Source organism: Caretta caretta, chromosome 1 (assembly GCF_965140235.1).
Source record: "Caretta caretta isolate rCarCar2 chromosome 1, rCarCar1.hap1, whole genome shotgun sequence".
Taxonomy (NCBI): domain Eukaryota; kingdom Metazoa; phylum Chordata; order Testudines; family Cheloniidae; genus Caretta; species Caretta caretta.
The window spans coordinates 261,631,380-261,646,311 of NC_134206.1; the positions used below are offsets into that span (position 1 = coordinate 261,631,380).

Below are 14,932 nucleotides of genomic sequence, written 5' to 3' on the forward strand. Positions count from 1 at the left end.
AAAAAATTGCGGCTGCTCGACCCACAAACCAAACTTTTATCTCACTTGAATCCCCTTCCTAATCAGATCAAGGGAGAGGGCAGCTTGGGTAAGGAATGTTTTCAGACTCTAGTTCAAGCTTCTAGTTCTTGTCAGCAAAGTTTCCAGCCTCACTTCAAGGCCAGAAGGTTAAACATTTCTCAATGACGCAGGCTCCCTTTGCGAGGGAGTGATTCCCAGACACTAAATCAAAGACTAAAGCAAACACAAGTCACTGCCTCTCTCTGTGGAAGAGTGGGAGGAGTACAGCACTATACCACTCACCCTGCCAATGTAAGACAGAGACCCAGAATGAAAGACAAAAGGAGAGAGAGGGATGAGAAGTGCAGTGCAGGAAGTTTAGCTTGATGTGGAATTTAAGTGTCTCAAACAAATATACGCTGCTGCAAAATGCTGCAGCTAATTTTTTAGGCAGTGTTTCTCAGTGCTCCGTGATCTGTGCTGGCTGCCTCTTTGTTTCCAGGTGAAGTCTGAGTTGGTGGCTTCAACCTCTAAAGCCCTAAATGGCTTGGCATTTTCCTAGTTCAGAGACCACCTTTCTCTACATGTCAGACTGCTACAGATGCAGTTAGCTGAGGTACTCAAACTGGAGGCCTTTAGATTTAGGAGCAGTGGCTGGCAGTACAGCTTTCTCTATGAGGATTTGGAATCTGCTCCCCCTTGATGGTAATATATTCTGTATTATCCTCTATCATTTCCCTAATAAAGTCTAACATCGTGTTTGCTTTTCTGAGTGGTCCTTTGCTTTGAGGTAGCTTGGGGTCCGTTGACTTTCAAGACATGCTGCAAAATGTATCTATTTGCTTGGGTTTTTGGAGAGGTAGGGGGCTGAGGCTAGAAAGAGTTCTGCTGTAGGTCAAGCTTTAAGAGCACTGTTAGCAAGATTAAATGCTGATTTTAGTTTGACTTGTTTTTTGTAATTTATGTTCAAAGGCACTTACTTTGTACATACTTTTATAAATAAAATTATATCAGAATTTAAAGGGTAAAATTAACCAGGAATGACACAGGTGAAAGCAAAATCCAAATCTAAAATATTGAGCAAGAGTTGGGATGATAGATCTAACAGCGGAGAACCTGTAACAGAAATGGAAGCAGTCAGCATTAGTCCTTTCCCCAATCTCTGGATAGTCAGTGACTTTTCATTATGGACTGGAAACAAGAGCTTGTACCATCTGTTTCAGAAGGTACAGCAGCTTCTTCAAAGATGATGTTTGCCAAGAAAGTAAAAGGACCCCACTGGGTAGGGATAAGATGACAAGAGAGGAGACAACAGCAGATACATGTTTCTTACTCTAATTCACACACTGGATAACCAAAAGGTTTCCTTTCTTCTAATGCAGGGGTGAGCAAACTACAGCCCAGGGGCACATCCAGCCCTTCAAACATTTTAATCTGGCCCTCGAGATCCCGCCGGGGAGCAGGGTCCGGGGCTTGCCCCACTCCGGCGTTCCAGTCAGGGAATGGGGTCAGGACTTGCCCCGCTCCGCGCTGCTCCTGGAAGCAGCAACATGTTCCCCCTCCGGCTCCTACACATAGGGTTAGGGGCAGTCAAGGGGCTCCTCACGATGCCCCAGCCCAAAGTGCCACCCCTGCAGCTCCCACTGGCTGGGAACCACAGCCAGTGGGAGCTCCAGGGATGGCGCCTGCAGACAGGGCAGCATGCAGAGTTGCTTGGCCGCACCTCTGGGTAGGAGCCAGAGGCGGGACATGCCACTGCTTCTAGGAGCTGCTTGAGGTATGTGCCACTCAGAGCCTGTACCCCTGACCCCCTCCCATGCCGCAACCCCCGCCCTGATCCCCCTCCTGCCATCCGAACCCCTTGGTCCCAGTCCGGAGCACCCTCCTGCACCCCAAACCTTCATCCCCAGCCCCGCCCCAGACCCTGCACCCCCAGCCAGAGTCCTCACTGCCCCCCGCATTCCAACCTGGAGCCCCTTCCTGCACACTGAACTCATTTCTGGATCCACCACAGAGCCCGCACCCCCAGACAGAATCCTCACCCCCCACCCATATCCCAACTCCCAATTTTATGAGCATTCATGGCCTGCCATACAATTTCCATACCCAGATGTGGCCCTCAGGCCAAAAAGTTTGCCCACCCCTGCTCTGATGGAACTCTTGAGAACTAAAAAAATACTGTTTATACAGCACAGGAAGTCTTATTAACACCTGTTCAAAACAAACTTCATGCCAGAAAGATGCTAACAAGTGTTCCCAGGCAACAGGAGACTGCACCCAAATTTTGGGCTCATCTACATAATAAATTTGTTAAATTGGTGCAAGCCCCTTATTCTGGTTTAAGAATGCCTCGTGTTCATTTAGCTTCATTCCTTGCCAATTAAATCTAGATCAATGAGCCATGTTTAAACCAAAATATGACTGTTCACAAAAGGGGACTATTCCAATTTAATTAAATCAGTTTCTGAACCAATTTAGTTAAATCAACTGTTGGAAATCTGAATGGAAGGAGGAAACAATTTTAGCTTCACCTCCAGAGATTTGGGTTTAAATCTAGCTTGGTCACAAATGAAGAAAGCATTAGGTTTATCTCGCAACAACCAGATGAGATTTGTCCAAATAAAAACAACATAATTTGGCATGACTGGCAGTCTGCCTGGGAGTGCCAAAACTGGAACAGCAGAGGGTTCTGAGAACAGATGAGGCGCATCAGCAATGCAATATGGGGGGAGGGAGGGAGGGGTCAGAATGTCAGAGGGTGCTGCAGATTATGACTGAGGTGCGAAAAATTTTCTGAGGATCGTAAGCCTGGCATAAGCAGGGAGCGCTAACAGTCAAGACTAAGATCTATGCTGGTGCTTATACTGCAACAACCATGGTAGCTGAAACAACAACAGAGCTTTAAGAACCTCACATAGTTCCTGATTCTACTATAACTGGCTTCGGACCAGTACTAATAATAGTCACCAGTGATCACCAAGGCCTTGCATATACTAAACAAATTTATGTTTTTATGCATCTCTGCCTGTGGCAGCAATGGTAAACTCAGTGTGTACAGGGCACAGACATTTTTACTGTATAATTTAAAAATAAAAGGTTCCATTGTTACTACGATGGGTGTGGCTACAGGTGCCGACTTGACCTGAAAAATGAACGAGATTTCCAACCAAACACTGGGAAGAAACATGTTGCTAGATATCCAGGGAGGGAAAATGTAGACGTCACACAGCCTTTTCAGAAAGGAGATATTTATCCAGCCACAGACACATAACATAATGTATGTTCATATTGCGATCCACAGAAGCATGCCTCAAAAAGTGACCGTTTCAGTACAATCCCAAATCCTCCAATTTGGCTGACACCAAAGTACAGAATTATCTGGCTACTCACTGGTTACTCACAAGGATAAAGACATCAAAAGATTATTTTCAGTTCTCTCATTAATGGAATGACTTAGTACCTTTGTGGTTTGGGATGGCTTCCCTCCACTCCATTTCCTACAAGAGCCAACACAGATCCTTATTCAGCAAATGGCTCTGGCATAAAGATTTCCACAGTTAAAGATTTCCTTCAAAAAAGTCCAATTTGCTACTTCAGCACTGCATGTTGATGATGAGGCTCACATGGCTTTGTTCAGTCTTCTGATCTCATACGGAATTCTGGTATAGGCCCGGGGAATAACACAACTCAAAAACACTGATCATCACCATCCACACACACAGCCCTCAGGGAAGTCCATCGCCACCCTGTAAATTCTTACCCATTCCCACAAGCTTGCTATCAGGTGCAAAAGCACTGCCTTACAGAGGGCACTGGCACCAAGCCCAAAATGTAGATTCTGTTTTAGAGGGGGCAACTATTCAACCTGTACCAGCCAGCAATGTTTTCAGAATTTTTTACATTCAAATGAAATCAGGGAGTTTTTAGATTTAAGGGTCCCTGGCAGCGTTGCAACCCAAACACTCAATTAGAATCATGAGACCCAGAAAGTGAAACCAATCAATCTAGTTTCCCTGCTGATAACAAGTGCAATGCAAAAAGCAAACAAAATCCACGAGCAAGAAGTTGTAGAACTTTAAAAAGATCCATTTATTAGTTCCACAGGTAAAGAAACACTTTTTCTATCTAGAATTATGATTTCTAACTTGACCGTCTTTCATTCTGGTGCAAGCAGAAGTGGTTATTTTTATAAAAAAATAAAAACAACTTATTTACAAGGGGAGAAGAAAATGGAATTTCTAAACATAGAAACCGCAGCACTGAGGTTGCCGCTTAAGAGGAAAGTGGGGGAAGACGGGACTTTTCTTCGAGTACTCAGTCCCTGTTCCCTTTTCATAGGGCATGAAGAAAATTTAGCACCAGACACCTCACAGAGCAACTTTATTTGACTTGTTTTAAGGTGAGAGAAGGTTTTTTACTTTGTTGTGTTTTTTGGGAAGGGGAGAGGAGGAGCAAGAGAACTGGATCAGTATCTGTTTCGCTAGTATGACAGATTGGTATTTAACATATGCCCATTTAGGCCAAAAACAGTCTTCCATGGCAGTTTAATAAACTGTTATGCTCAGTTCAAGATGTCAGCATCGAGTAGCTCTTCAGTGAACGTTCCACTCCTTCCTTCTGAGATGCTCAGACAGAGGATTAGACAAGGGAATTAACATTTTTGAAAAATATGGTTTAAAAAAATATATATTTACTCTACACTGAGTTTAAAACACTTTTCCATAGCCATTTTATTTTCCAACTATATGGGGGAATGCTACCTCTGTTTATCTAAATTATATTTATAACAAAGTTTAGAATAACCCATTTCTGGTCTGTGCAACAGCATCAGTCAATAACAGCAGCATATCTCAGGGTAAGTAGAGAGGGAAGGGACCAGTAGAGAAGTATAACAGTCTAACTATTGCCTACACACTTTTTTGGGTGGTTTTCCTTAAATATCTCAGCGAATGAACAGGAGAATGCATTAAAATCCAAAGGACAGTGTTCATTTGGTCATTCTGTGATAAAGTTAACTTTTATTTATTTAGCACTTTTCATCTTGAAGATTAAAAAAATAGAATTTGTTTATAGAGATCACTCACTTTCACGAACAGTCAGCCAGCTCTGGAGTGAAGCTAGCCACTTATCAGTGGGCAGGGACAACATAACACAGCTTAGGAGAGGAAGTGAAGAATACTATATCCAACTGCAAGCACAGAAGAAAATTTATTGAAGCAAAGTGTAATAACCAGAGAAAAGAAAGATTTGAAGAACCGTGAAGTCAAGCAAACCTCCCCCACTCCCAGTGAACACAAAGAATATTCCAGGAACTGATACAATACCCAGGAGTGCTCTTAAATAGGAAGGGTGTCACAAGCACGTTAAAATATCCCAAAATATTAGATTTCACTAACCTTCACTGTCTCAATTGCTGGACTTAACTGTTACCTCACAGGAGTCATTTCACTATTGAGCAGGAGAAACTGCCAAAAGTAACCTGTAGAAGGCAACACAGGACTTCGCCCAGCCACATTTGCTGGGCACAGTCACATTTTTATGGGATTATCTGATTTGCAAGCCAGACTGACACGACAGATGGGTTGTCTACACTGCAATTAAAAACTTGCAACTGGCCCATGTCAGCTGAGTCATGATTGGGCTAATGGACTGTTTAACTGCAGTGTAGATATTCAGGCACAGGCTGCAGGCCAGGCACAAGGACCCTGCAAGGTTATGTCCCAGAGCTCGGGCAGCCCAAGCCCAAATGAATTAAACAGCCCCTTAGCCCAAACTCACCAGCCTGAGTCAGCTGGCATGGGCCAGCTGCAGGTGTCTAATTGCTACGTAGATATACCCTATGTGAGAGCAAGGAGACTGTGAATTATCAATCCACTGTGTATTTATATTTTAACAAGTTTAGAGGGGAGGATCGACATGAGCTAAGATAGCAGTGGTAACCCTAACATCACTGACAGGTTTCAGAGTAGCAGCCGTGTTAGTCTGTATTCGCAAAAAGAAAAGGAGTACTTGTGGCACCTTAGAGACTAATCAATTTATTTGAGCATAAGCTTTTGTGAGCTACAGCTCACTTCATCGGATGACAAAACTGAATTGCCTAATAAGTCACCAGGACCAGATGATATTCACCCAAGAGTTCTGAAGGAACTCAAATAGGAAATTGCAGAATTACTAAATGGTACATAACCTATCATTTAAAATCAGCTTCTGTACCAGATGACAAGAGGGTAGTAATATGATACCAGCTTTTTAAAAAGTCTCCAGTGGCAATCCTGGCAATTATAAGCAGGTGAGCCTAACTTCAGTACCAGACAAATTGTCTGAAATTATAGCAAAGAACAGAATTATCAGACACACAGATGAACAAGATTTGTTGAGGAAGAGTCAATGCGGCTTTTGTAAAGGGAAATCATGCCTCACCAATCTATTAAAACTCTTTGATGGGGTGAGCAAACATGGACAAGGGTATATAATGAATATAATGTGCATATAATGTACTTGGACTTTCAGAAAGCCTAAACAAGGTCCGTCAAAGGCTCTTAAAGCAAAGTAAGCAGTCATGGGATAAGAGGGAAGGTCCTCTCATGGATCAGCAACTGATTAAAAACAAAGAGGGTAGGAATAAATGGTCTGTTTTCAAAATGGAGAAAGGTAAATAGTGGTGTCCCCAGCGACTGTGTTCCATCTAAGCTGCGTGGCCGCCCAGGAGTTATTCAAGTGTAGCGCACTGATACGCAGAGCCGTGCACATCCAGCAGTGTGTGTTCAGATGCCCCTCCCCCGCTGCTTTGCAGCCTTGTTGCTCCTGCCCTCTGCCTTGGAGCCCCTGGCCAGCTGCTCCCAGGACCCTCCTGCTGGCTGTGCAGAGCGAAGGGGTGGGAGGGGGAGGAGGGTGCTAATTCAGGGTGTCCCCCACCTCCCTTGCCCCGCACCCTATCTCTACAGAGCAGGGGAGGAGGAACAGGGTTCAGGAGCAGGAAAGCTGCTGCAGTCTGAGGTCTGAACGAGTGTTCCGGGCAGTGAGTGAGTGCCTTAGAGAGACAGCGCATGGTCTCTCAGAGACTTCCCCATCAGCCAGCGCACACAATGAATCTCAATCTCTCTCACACACACATTCGGTCTTCCCCCCTCCCACCGCCTCTGTACCTCATCTCTGCGGAGCAAGAGAGCGGGGCCAGGGCTCAGGAGCAGGAGAGCTGCTGTGGTCTGAGGTCTGAACGAGCCTTCTGGCAGTCAGTGAGAATGCCTTAAAGACACACACAGACTTTCACACTCACTGCCCAACAGAAACTTTTATTATTGGTGTTGTTACTTCTTGGTAATTCCTTCAATTCACATATATTCTCTGTAATTTTATTCTTTCAAAGTGTGTTACTTTAGTTTTTTGACTGGTCTATGCATTTCATAATTTGTATTTCTCTCTTACACTTAAATTTAATTCTTTGAGAAATGAGTTCTAAAATGCCTAACCTGTCCTGGCTGGAGTAATTTTGTTTCTACTGGTGGCGCACATCTGCACATTATCTCAGTGCACATAAAATTTATGACATTTTTCAACATCTCGTCATCTGTCTGAAAGAATGGATCCCACACTGCTCTCCAGTGCTCTGCTAGCTGTCAGTAGCACATCTCGAATGGCAGTGCAGTTAAACTTGAAGTTCTGAACTCAATGGGATTCACAGTTGCCTGATGTGCTACCTGACCTGGATAGGATCAACACTATTACTTTTGGCTTTCACAAAACAGCTGCACACGGTGGACTATCGCTTTTGGGCTCAGAAAACTAGCAGAGAGTGGTGGGATCACATCATTCCGCACATGTGGGATGATAAGCAATGGCTGCAGAACTTCTGGATGAGGAATGCCACCTTCCTGGAACTGTGTGCTAAGCTCACCCCAGCCCTCTGGCGCAAGGATACCCAAATGAGAGCTGCCCTCTTGTTGGAGAAGCGCATGGCAATCGCAGCGTGGAACCTGGTGACTCCAGACTGCTACCAGTCAGTCGCAAATCAGTTTGGAGTTGGGAAGTCGACCACTGGAACTGCGTTAAAGCAAGTGTGCAGGGCCATTAATCGCATCCTGCTGCGAAGAACCGGGACTCTTGGTAACGTGCGTGAAATAGTGGCTTTGCGGAAATGGAGATCCCTAACAGCGAAGGGGCGATAGATGGCACGCATATTCCAATTTAGGCCAGACCACCTTATGACGGAGTACATCAAAAGGAAGGTATTTCTCCATGGGGTTGCAGGCGCTTTTGGATCACCGCAGGTGTTTCGCTAACACCAATGCAGGGTGATCCAGAAAGGTGCATGACATATGTATCTTCTGGAACACCGGCCTGTACAGGAAGCTGAAAGCGGGAGCTCTCTTTTCAGACCAGAAGATGTTCCAGACCAATAACAGGGGATGTTGTAATGCCCGTAGTGATTCTGGGAAACTCTACCTACCATGGCTCATAAAGCCTTACACAGGAAACCTAGATAGCAGTAAGGAGCAGTTCAACAATAGGCTGAGTAGGTGCAGGATGATCGTAGAATGTGCCTTTGGCAGATTAAAGGCACACTGGCGATGCCTTTATGGCAGATTAGACCTCACTGAGGATAATATTCCCAAGGTCATAGCCACGTGTTGCACGTTGCACAATATTTGTGAAGGTAAGGGTGAAAAGTTTGCTCAGTGTGGACTGCTGAGGCAGAACGTCTGGCAGCTGATTTTGAGCAGCCAGCTACCAGGGCTAGTAGAGGGCCACAACAGGCAGCTATTCAAATCAGGAAGGCTTTGAGACAACACTTTGAAGATGAGAACCAGTAGTGTATGTTGCTATTCTCTGGACTACAATGCTTAATGAAATTGAGTTGTGCAAGGAAGCACTTGTGATTTTTGTGGCCTAGAATTCAATGTAAGCAAATGATTTAACTGCTGATGTATTTGTTGCTGCCATCTGCTATCACAATTTGCAGGAGACAAATAACTATTTATAATTCAAAAATCTTCACTTTTATTGCACACAAAAAAATATACAGCACCACACACACACATATCGTTGGAGGGATAGGGGAACATAGGGAAGTATCAGGGGAGGGCTGTGCTTAAGTCCAACTATCATTTGAAAAGGTGTCCATTGGGTGGAATGAACGGGATAGCGAGAAGTCCCAGAGAGCAGAAAGGAACTTGCGGGTGGAGTTTGGGGAGGGCATGGGAAAGAGTTCTGAATGTGTTGAAGGGGAGAGTGGGCACGCATCTGCTCAGTCTGGAGCATTATGAGGGATTGCAGCATCAGTTTGCTTCTCCATAACTTTAATCATCCTCTCCATTGCATCCCTAGTGTAGGTCTGATTTTCTTGTCTGTCTTGCCTTTTGATTTCCCTCCAGTGCCTGTGTTCTCTGTTTGCGGCATCCAAGCATTGCATCACCTCCTGGAACAGTTCTTCCTTGCTCCATCACAGGCGCTTTCTTATCCAGGGGAAGCACTCCACCAGTGTGCAGGAGGTGCCTCTCAAGGCGACATCTGCAGAAGCACAAGGAACAACACACATAAGCACACACAGAGCATTGAAACAGAGCAGTAAAATACACCTCTAACATATCAATCACTTTCTCACTGACCCTTGACAAACACACATGATGGCGAACACCCCAAGCCTGGTGAGTTTACCCCGGGGTGGGGAGTATTGTACATGGGGAGATAATCAATATGAAAGGGAGTCGTGGTACAGTCAACTAGGGACAATATTCTAAATTTTCCCACCCTTTTCCACGGGTGGGTGTCATTCTGCCTGCTCTCTCACTCCTGAGGGTAAGCAGGGAAGAAACAGTGCATTTACGACATGCTTGCGGCTTCCACACTGGTCCCTATGCTGCTCGCCTGTTTGCTGCTTTGGTCCCTGCAGAAGTGACTGTAGAATGGCACGGGAAAGTTTCCTTCAATGGGGGAAGGAACAAAGCAGCTCTGCCAAGGAACCTTCAGCAGAGGATTGCCAAGTATTTGCAGGAAAGTTTCCTAGAGATCTCTCTGGAGGATTCCTGTGAAATCTCTGTGTGCATCAACAACCTGTTCCACCGTCCTGCTTAGCTGCACAGGGAAATGTCAAGCACACAGAAGAAACAAAGCCAGCCTTGTACATGTCTATGCCCTCAACCCACCTCCACACTTCACAAAGCAAAATTACTTACCAGGGATCTGCTCTCCTGCTTCTTGCTTGCCGGATTGCAACTGCCGAGTCATCTCTGGAGTGGAGAACAGCTCCTGACTGGATGAACCACCAGGCGATCCTGCTGTGGGCTGCACATCGTCATCTGCCTCTACCTCTTTGTCAATGAATTCGTCCTCAGGGCTAGGCCCACATTCCTCTGGCTCCAGCCCCACCAAAATATCCACAGGGCTCTTGGCAGTGGAGGTGTGGTCTCAGCAGAGGATAGTGTCCGACTCCTTATACAAACAGCAGGTCTGGGACGCAGCACCGGAGTGACAGTTAGCTTCCCTTGCCTTCTGATATGCATACCGCCTCAGCTCCTTGATTTTTGCTCTGCACTGTAACACGTCCCGAACGTAGCCCTTTTCATGTAAGCTTTGATAAATCTGTCCGTAGGTATTGAAATTCCTATGGCTGGAGCACAGCTGGGACTGCACAGCCTCCTCTCTCCAAATACTGAACAGACTCACAGTGGTCCAAGCAGGAAAGCATTTGCAGCATGTAGCCACCATGGTCAGCTGGGAAGATGCGATGTAAGCTCTCCAGGAGCAAACAGGAAGTGGATATTCAAAAATTAACAGGGCTTTGAAGGAGGTGGTGCAGATGGTCAGTCGGTTACCTGGCTAGAGGGCAGCGGAGTTGTAATTGCTGACCAGAGTGGTCATGATGGGCATTCTGGGACAACCTTCCGAAGGCCAATTACAGTGATTAAAAAAAATCAGGCATCGTGTCTACACTGGAGCTTTAAAAACAAAACTTTTGCATAAAAAGCCTTACGACTCTCGTTGAGGTGGTTTTATTTGGTCACCGAAAGTGGCATTGCAGTGAGTACACCTCCCACTGTTTTGTCACCAAAAGCTGCCTTTTGGTGAAAAAAACTTGGCATCATAGACAAGGCCCTAGTCTTCACATCCCTCCAGATTTTACTCATGTTGCCCCCTCTCAGATATCTCATTTCTGTCAGTGGCTTTTATGCATAGTGGTAGTCTATCTTTTGCGCCTTACCTTAGGCCTAGGCTTTAGCAAGGGCCACACTACAGTTAGCACTGAAGTTCATCTGCACTCTACCCCTCTGAACCCTTCATCCTTTTGTCATTTCTCAGGCTCACTTCTATCACCTTTATTTGTATGAATTCACCCCACTTCCCTATTTCCTGCTTATCATTTTAGGCAGTGGTTGACCTGGCCAAAGGAAGGACTGCAATTTCAGATAAAGTGGTGATCGGTTTGTATCCCTCATTCCATGGGTTAAGAACACCAAAGAATTGCCTCATCACTGCATGATTCTTCTGGATGACCCAGGGGTATCAGTAGTGGACTCTAGCTTATGCCACATCCAAGCACTCTTTAAATGAAGGAAGAATCATCATAGGAACTAAGAAAGAACAAAAAAATCCCAGAAGATTCTCATCATTTGGAGCATAAGGGAGAAGAGCCACTGTAAAAGTTTTGGAAAAAAGGATCATTTCATCTGCACGTAAGGGGACTTTCTTCATTTTAGGAAGCTTTGCTTTATTCTGTGAATTTCCCTACAATGCTGATGCCATGCACAGATCCAGTTAGATGGGCTTCTAGATTGTAAATCATCATGGCCCTTTATCTTAACTACAGAAAGAATGTAAAATCCTAGTGGAAACAAGGCACAGGTATTTTTACCTCAGTGTAGCTAGCTGAGGTCAAACTAGTGTCTTGTCTCCACTAGGATTTTACATCAAGTTAGCTTGTTTGATGTAAACACATTTTTTGCAGTGCCAGAACTGTCTTGCTATGTGCATCCTGTATAGAACCAAGCATGTTATTAGGGCTTAAATATGGATTCTAAGAATGGCAAATTAAAAGTATATCACTAGAGAATGGCCAAATAAGTATAGGGCCAAAAGCAACTTTTGTGCATTTAAGAGTAAGGATAGAAGCAACTATCTCCCATAAGACAGCTCTCATAATTCCACCAACCCAGAAGGTTCCTGCTCTCTCTCTCTCTCCACCTCCCAAGGATATGCTGTAGAATCAAATCCCCTTGCTGAAGTGCCAGAACTGAAAAATTCTTCCCGCTTTGGGAGGAAGGCCATCAGATGAAGGAAGATCACTCAATACCACTTTAGAGAAGCTCTAAAAAACAGGAAGCGCGCAAACTACAATAGAAAACTAAAGCAACATGAGCTATTTTAGAAATTGCTTTGTATGTTTTTTAAAGTGTTTAACCAAAAAAAGCATGAAGTAGAACCGGTCTATCTAGGTGTCACCTTAGACCGCACATAGGGTTACCATGCCCACATAAAAAAGACAGCAGCTAAAGTTAAGACGTGCGACAATTTCTTAGCAAACTGGCAGGTTTGTCTTGGGGTGCTCATGCTCTAACTTTGCGGACATCAGCTCTTGCCACTTCGTATTCGGTGGCAGAGTACTGTGCACCAGTTTGGAGTCAATCGTCACACACCAAACTGGTGGATACGCAGTTACGTGCCACCATGCGTATCATCTCTGGCACCCTGCATCTGACTCTACTCCCATGGCTACCAGTATTGAGCAATACTGCACCTCCTCATATCAGATGAGAGGTTGCCACTGGCAGGTTACTGAAGAAAATATGCGCCAACTCAAGCCTGTCGCTGCACAATGACCTTTTTAAACCACCAGCTGCAAATCTGTCATTACATCATCCATTATGGTCTCATCGGCCACACCAGGATGTCAGGGTGGAAACACTCTGGCGAGAGGAATGGATATCTGTTATAATCCCCAACCAGTCCCTCATCGACAACCCCACAATTTGCCCGCCTTGTTTTGATCAGCCCCGTCACCAGTGGTCCCTGTTGAACAGGATCCGGACCAGGCAAGGTCTCTGTGCAGCCAACCAGTATCACTGGGGCCTTCACAACAGCCCCTTGTGCAGCTGTGGCGCAACACAGACAATGATGCACATTGTCAATGAATGCCTGCTGACTAGGTTCAGCGGTGGCCTAGAAGAACTGCAACACACCACTGAAGATGCCATCGCTTGGCTAGACAACTATCCACATGCTAAATAAAATAAAATTACCAGAAAAAAAAAGAGGAAAGAATAATGAAAGATACATTTAGAGCCACTGCCAGACCAGAAGGTGGAAAAGGAAGAAGTTTTACAAAACATATTTAGAAGAGATCACTGTGTGTGACTTTGTTTTTTTTTAAATCCAGCTATTCTAACTTTAATCAAGCTAACTTTATTAGGGGCACTGCCTAAAAATTACTGTGAATCAAGACTTCTAGACTGATCTTAAGTGCCACTGATTCAGTATATGACCTGCCCAAGGTCACCATCTCCGTGTCAGTTTCTCCATCTCTAAAGTGAAGGAACTTTACCTGACAGGCATTCTGTGAGACTTCATATTTGCAAAGTGTTTTGAGATCCTCAAAAAAAGGTGAGAAGTGCACCATACTATTATGGGTAGGTATCAAGTCTCATCTAACTTGATGACTAATCCTCATCCCTGGAGTCACAATTCTGTACAACATCTGAAGCATTTCTAGCAGCCAACTGTGATATCACAAAAGGAAGATGACATCATCTTGGAGAAAATGCTACAAGAACACATTAACTCTTAGGGAAACTAGGGATCCTGTAAGCTACAAAGGAAAGGTGAGGAGCGGTGCAAGACAGAAGCAGAGTTTTTCCAACACAATGCAATTCAAAGTTTTCCCAAGAGGTATCAACAGTACTTTCTATATCAGTCATTAAAACCAAGTAAAAAATAACTGAAATAAAATCAACTAACAGTTAAACAGAGTAGGTGGGCTTGCCTCAAATTGAGTCTCTTTACTACACAGCCCTCGGCTTGGCAAGTATTTGCTGATTCTCAAGAGCCAAAGAGCTTAATTTATTCAAATATGGAGTGGGGGGAAGAAAAAGGAAAAATATTAATTTCTTCATATTAAAATCCTGAACTGTTCAAAACGTAACATTCCATTTGCACTATCTTCAACAACACATAAAGTCATCCCAATTCCATCTCTAGGTCCGTTTTTCATGCAGCATCATATACCCTCTTCACACTCCCTAACTAACTGCCCGGCACACTAGCAATTTTTAACTAATGAGATATGTTTGGAGTGTTACCTGACTGGACTGCCATCATCAGCTTCTCTGGTTCTAGTAGAGTCATGTTGGTCCCCTTCTCAACAGCAACAATGGATTAAAAATATAAATAAAAAAACAGACAGAGGAATCTTGACGTCAGGCTTGTCCAAACGTTCCACAAATCACCCTTGAATGCTATCAACTCCAGTGACTGAGAACTCAGTCCTTTTCCCTGCACAGTTCTTGGCTTATTCACTCTACAGACAAGTTGGGACAGCCCAAAATCAATTAACTGCTAGTAGGAAAATGAATACTCAAGCTGGAACTTAAGATGTGTGGTTTTCAACAATAAGCTCCGCCCTATGCTGCAGTTTGAGGGATGGGGGGAGAAAAGAAGACACTCTCCAAAAAAATGCATACTGACAGCTTTTCCCTTTTGAGAAAGGAAGCTGAGATTTTATATGAACTTTGAATCCCCTAAGTGGCTATGATGATGAAGCAGTTTCGTTCCAAGAACAAGGAGACCCTGCATTAACAAACACAGACATTCTTAACTTGGAAAGAACAAAGCTAAAAATAATACAGTACGCTGCCCATGTCTGCCACATTAAGTCTGGTCATACTTACAAATAGGAAGAAAAATCAATGAAGAAAGTTGGCAATGTTTCCCCCACTCTACCTTG

At 44.4% G+C, this 14,932-nt stretch overlaps 1 protein-coding gene across 6 annotated transcripts in view; it reads right to left on the bottom strand.

Moving 5' to 3' along the window:
* The window catches only part of MRTFA (myocardin related transcription factor A), a 182,178-nt gene that overhangs the window by 123,852 nt on the left and 43,394 nt on the right, over nt 1-14,932 (bottom strand). The window contains exon 1 of one of the 6 annotated variants that reach the window (XM_075124195.1): nt 14,289-14,532. The exons of the other annotated variants lie outside the window; for them this stretch is intronic. Within the exon in view, the coding sequence (XP_074980296.1) occupies nt 14,289-14,334 (46 nt within the window). The 5' untranslated portion in view covers nt 14,335-14,532. Of the gene's footprint in view, nt 1-14,288; nt 14,533-14,932 lie in introns of those variants that run through there. 6 annotated transcript variants of the gene reach the window in all.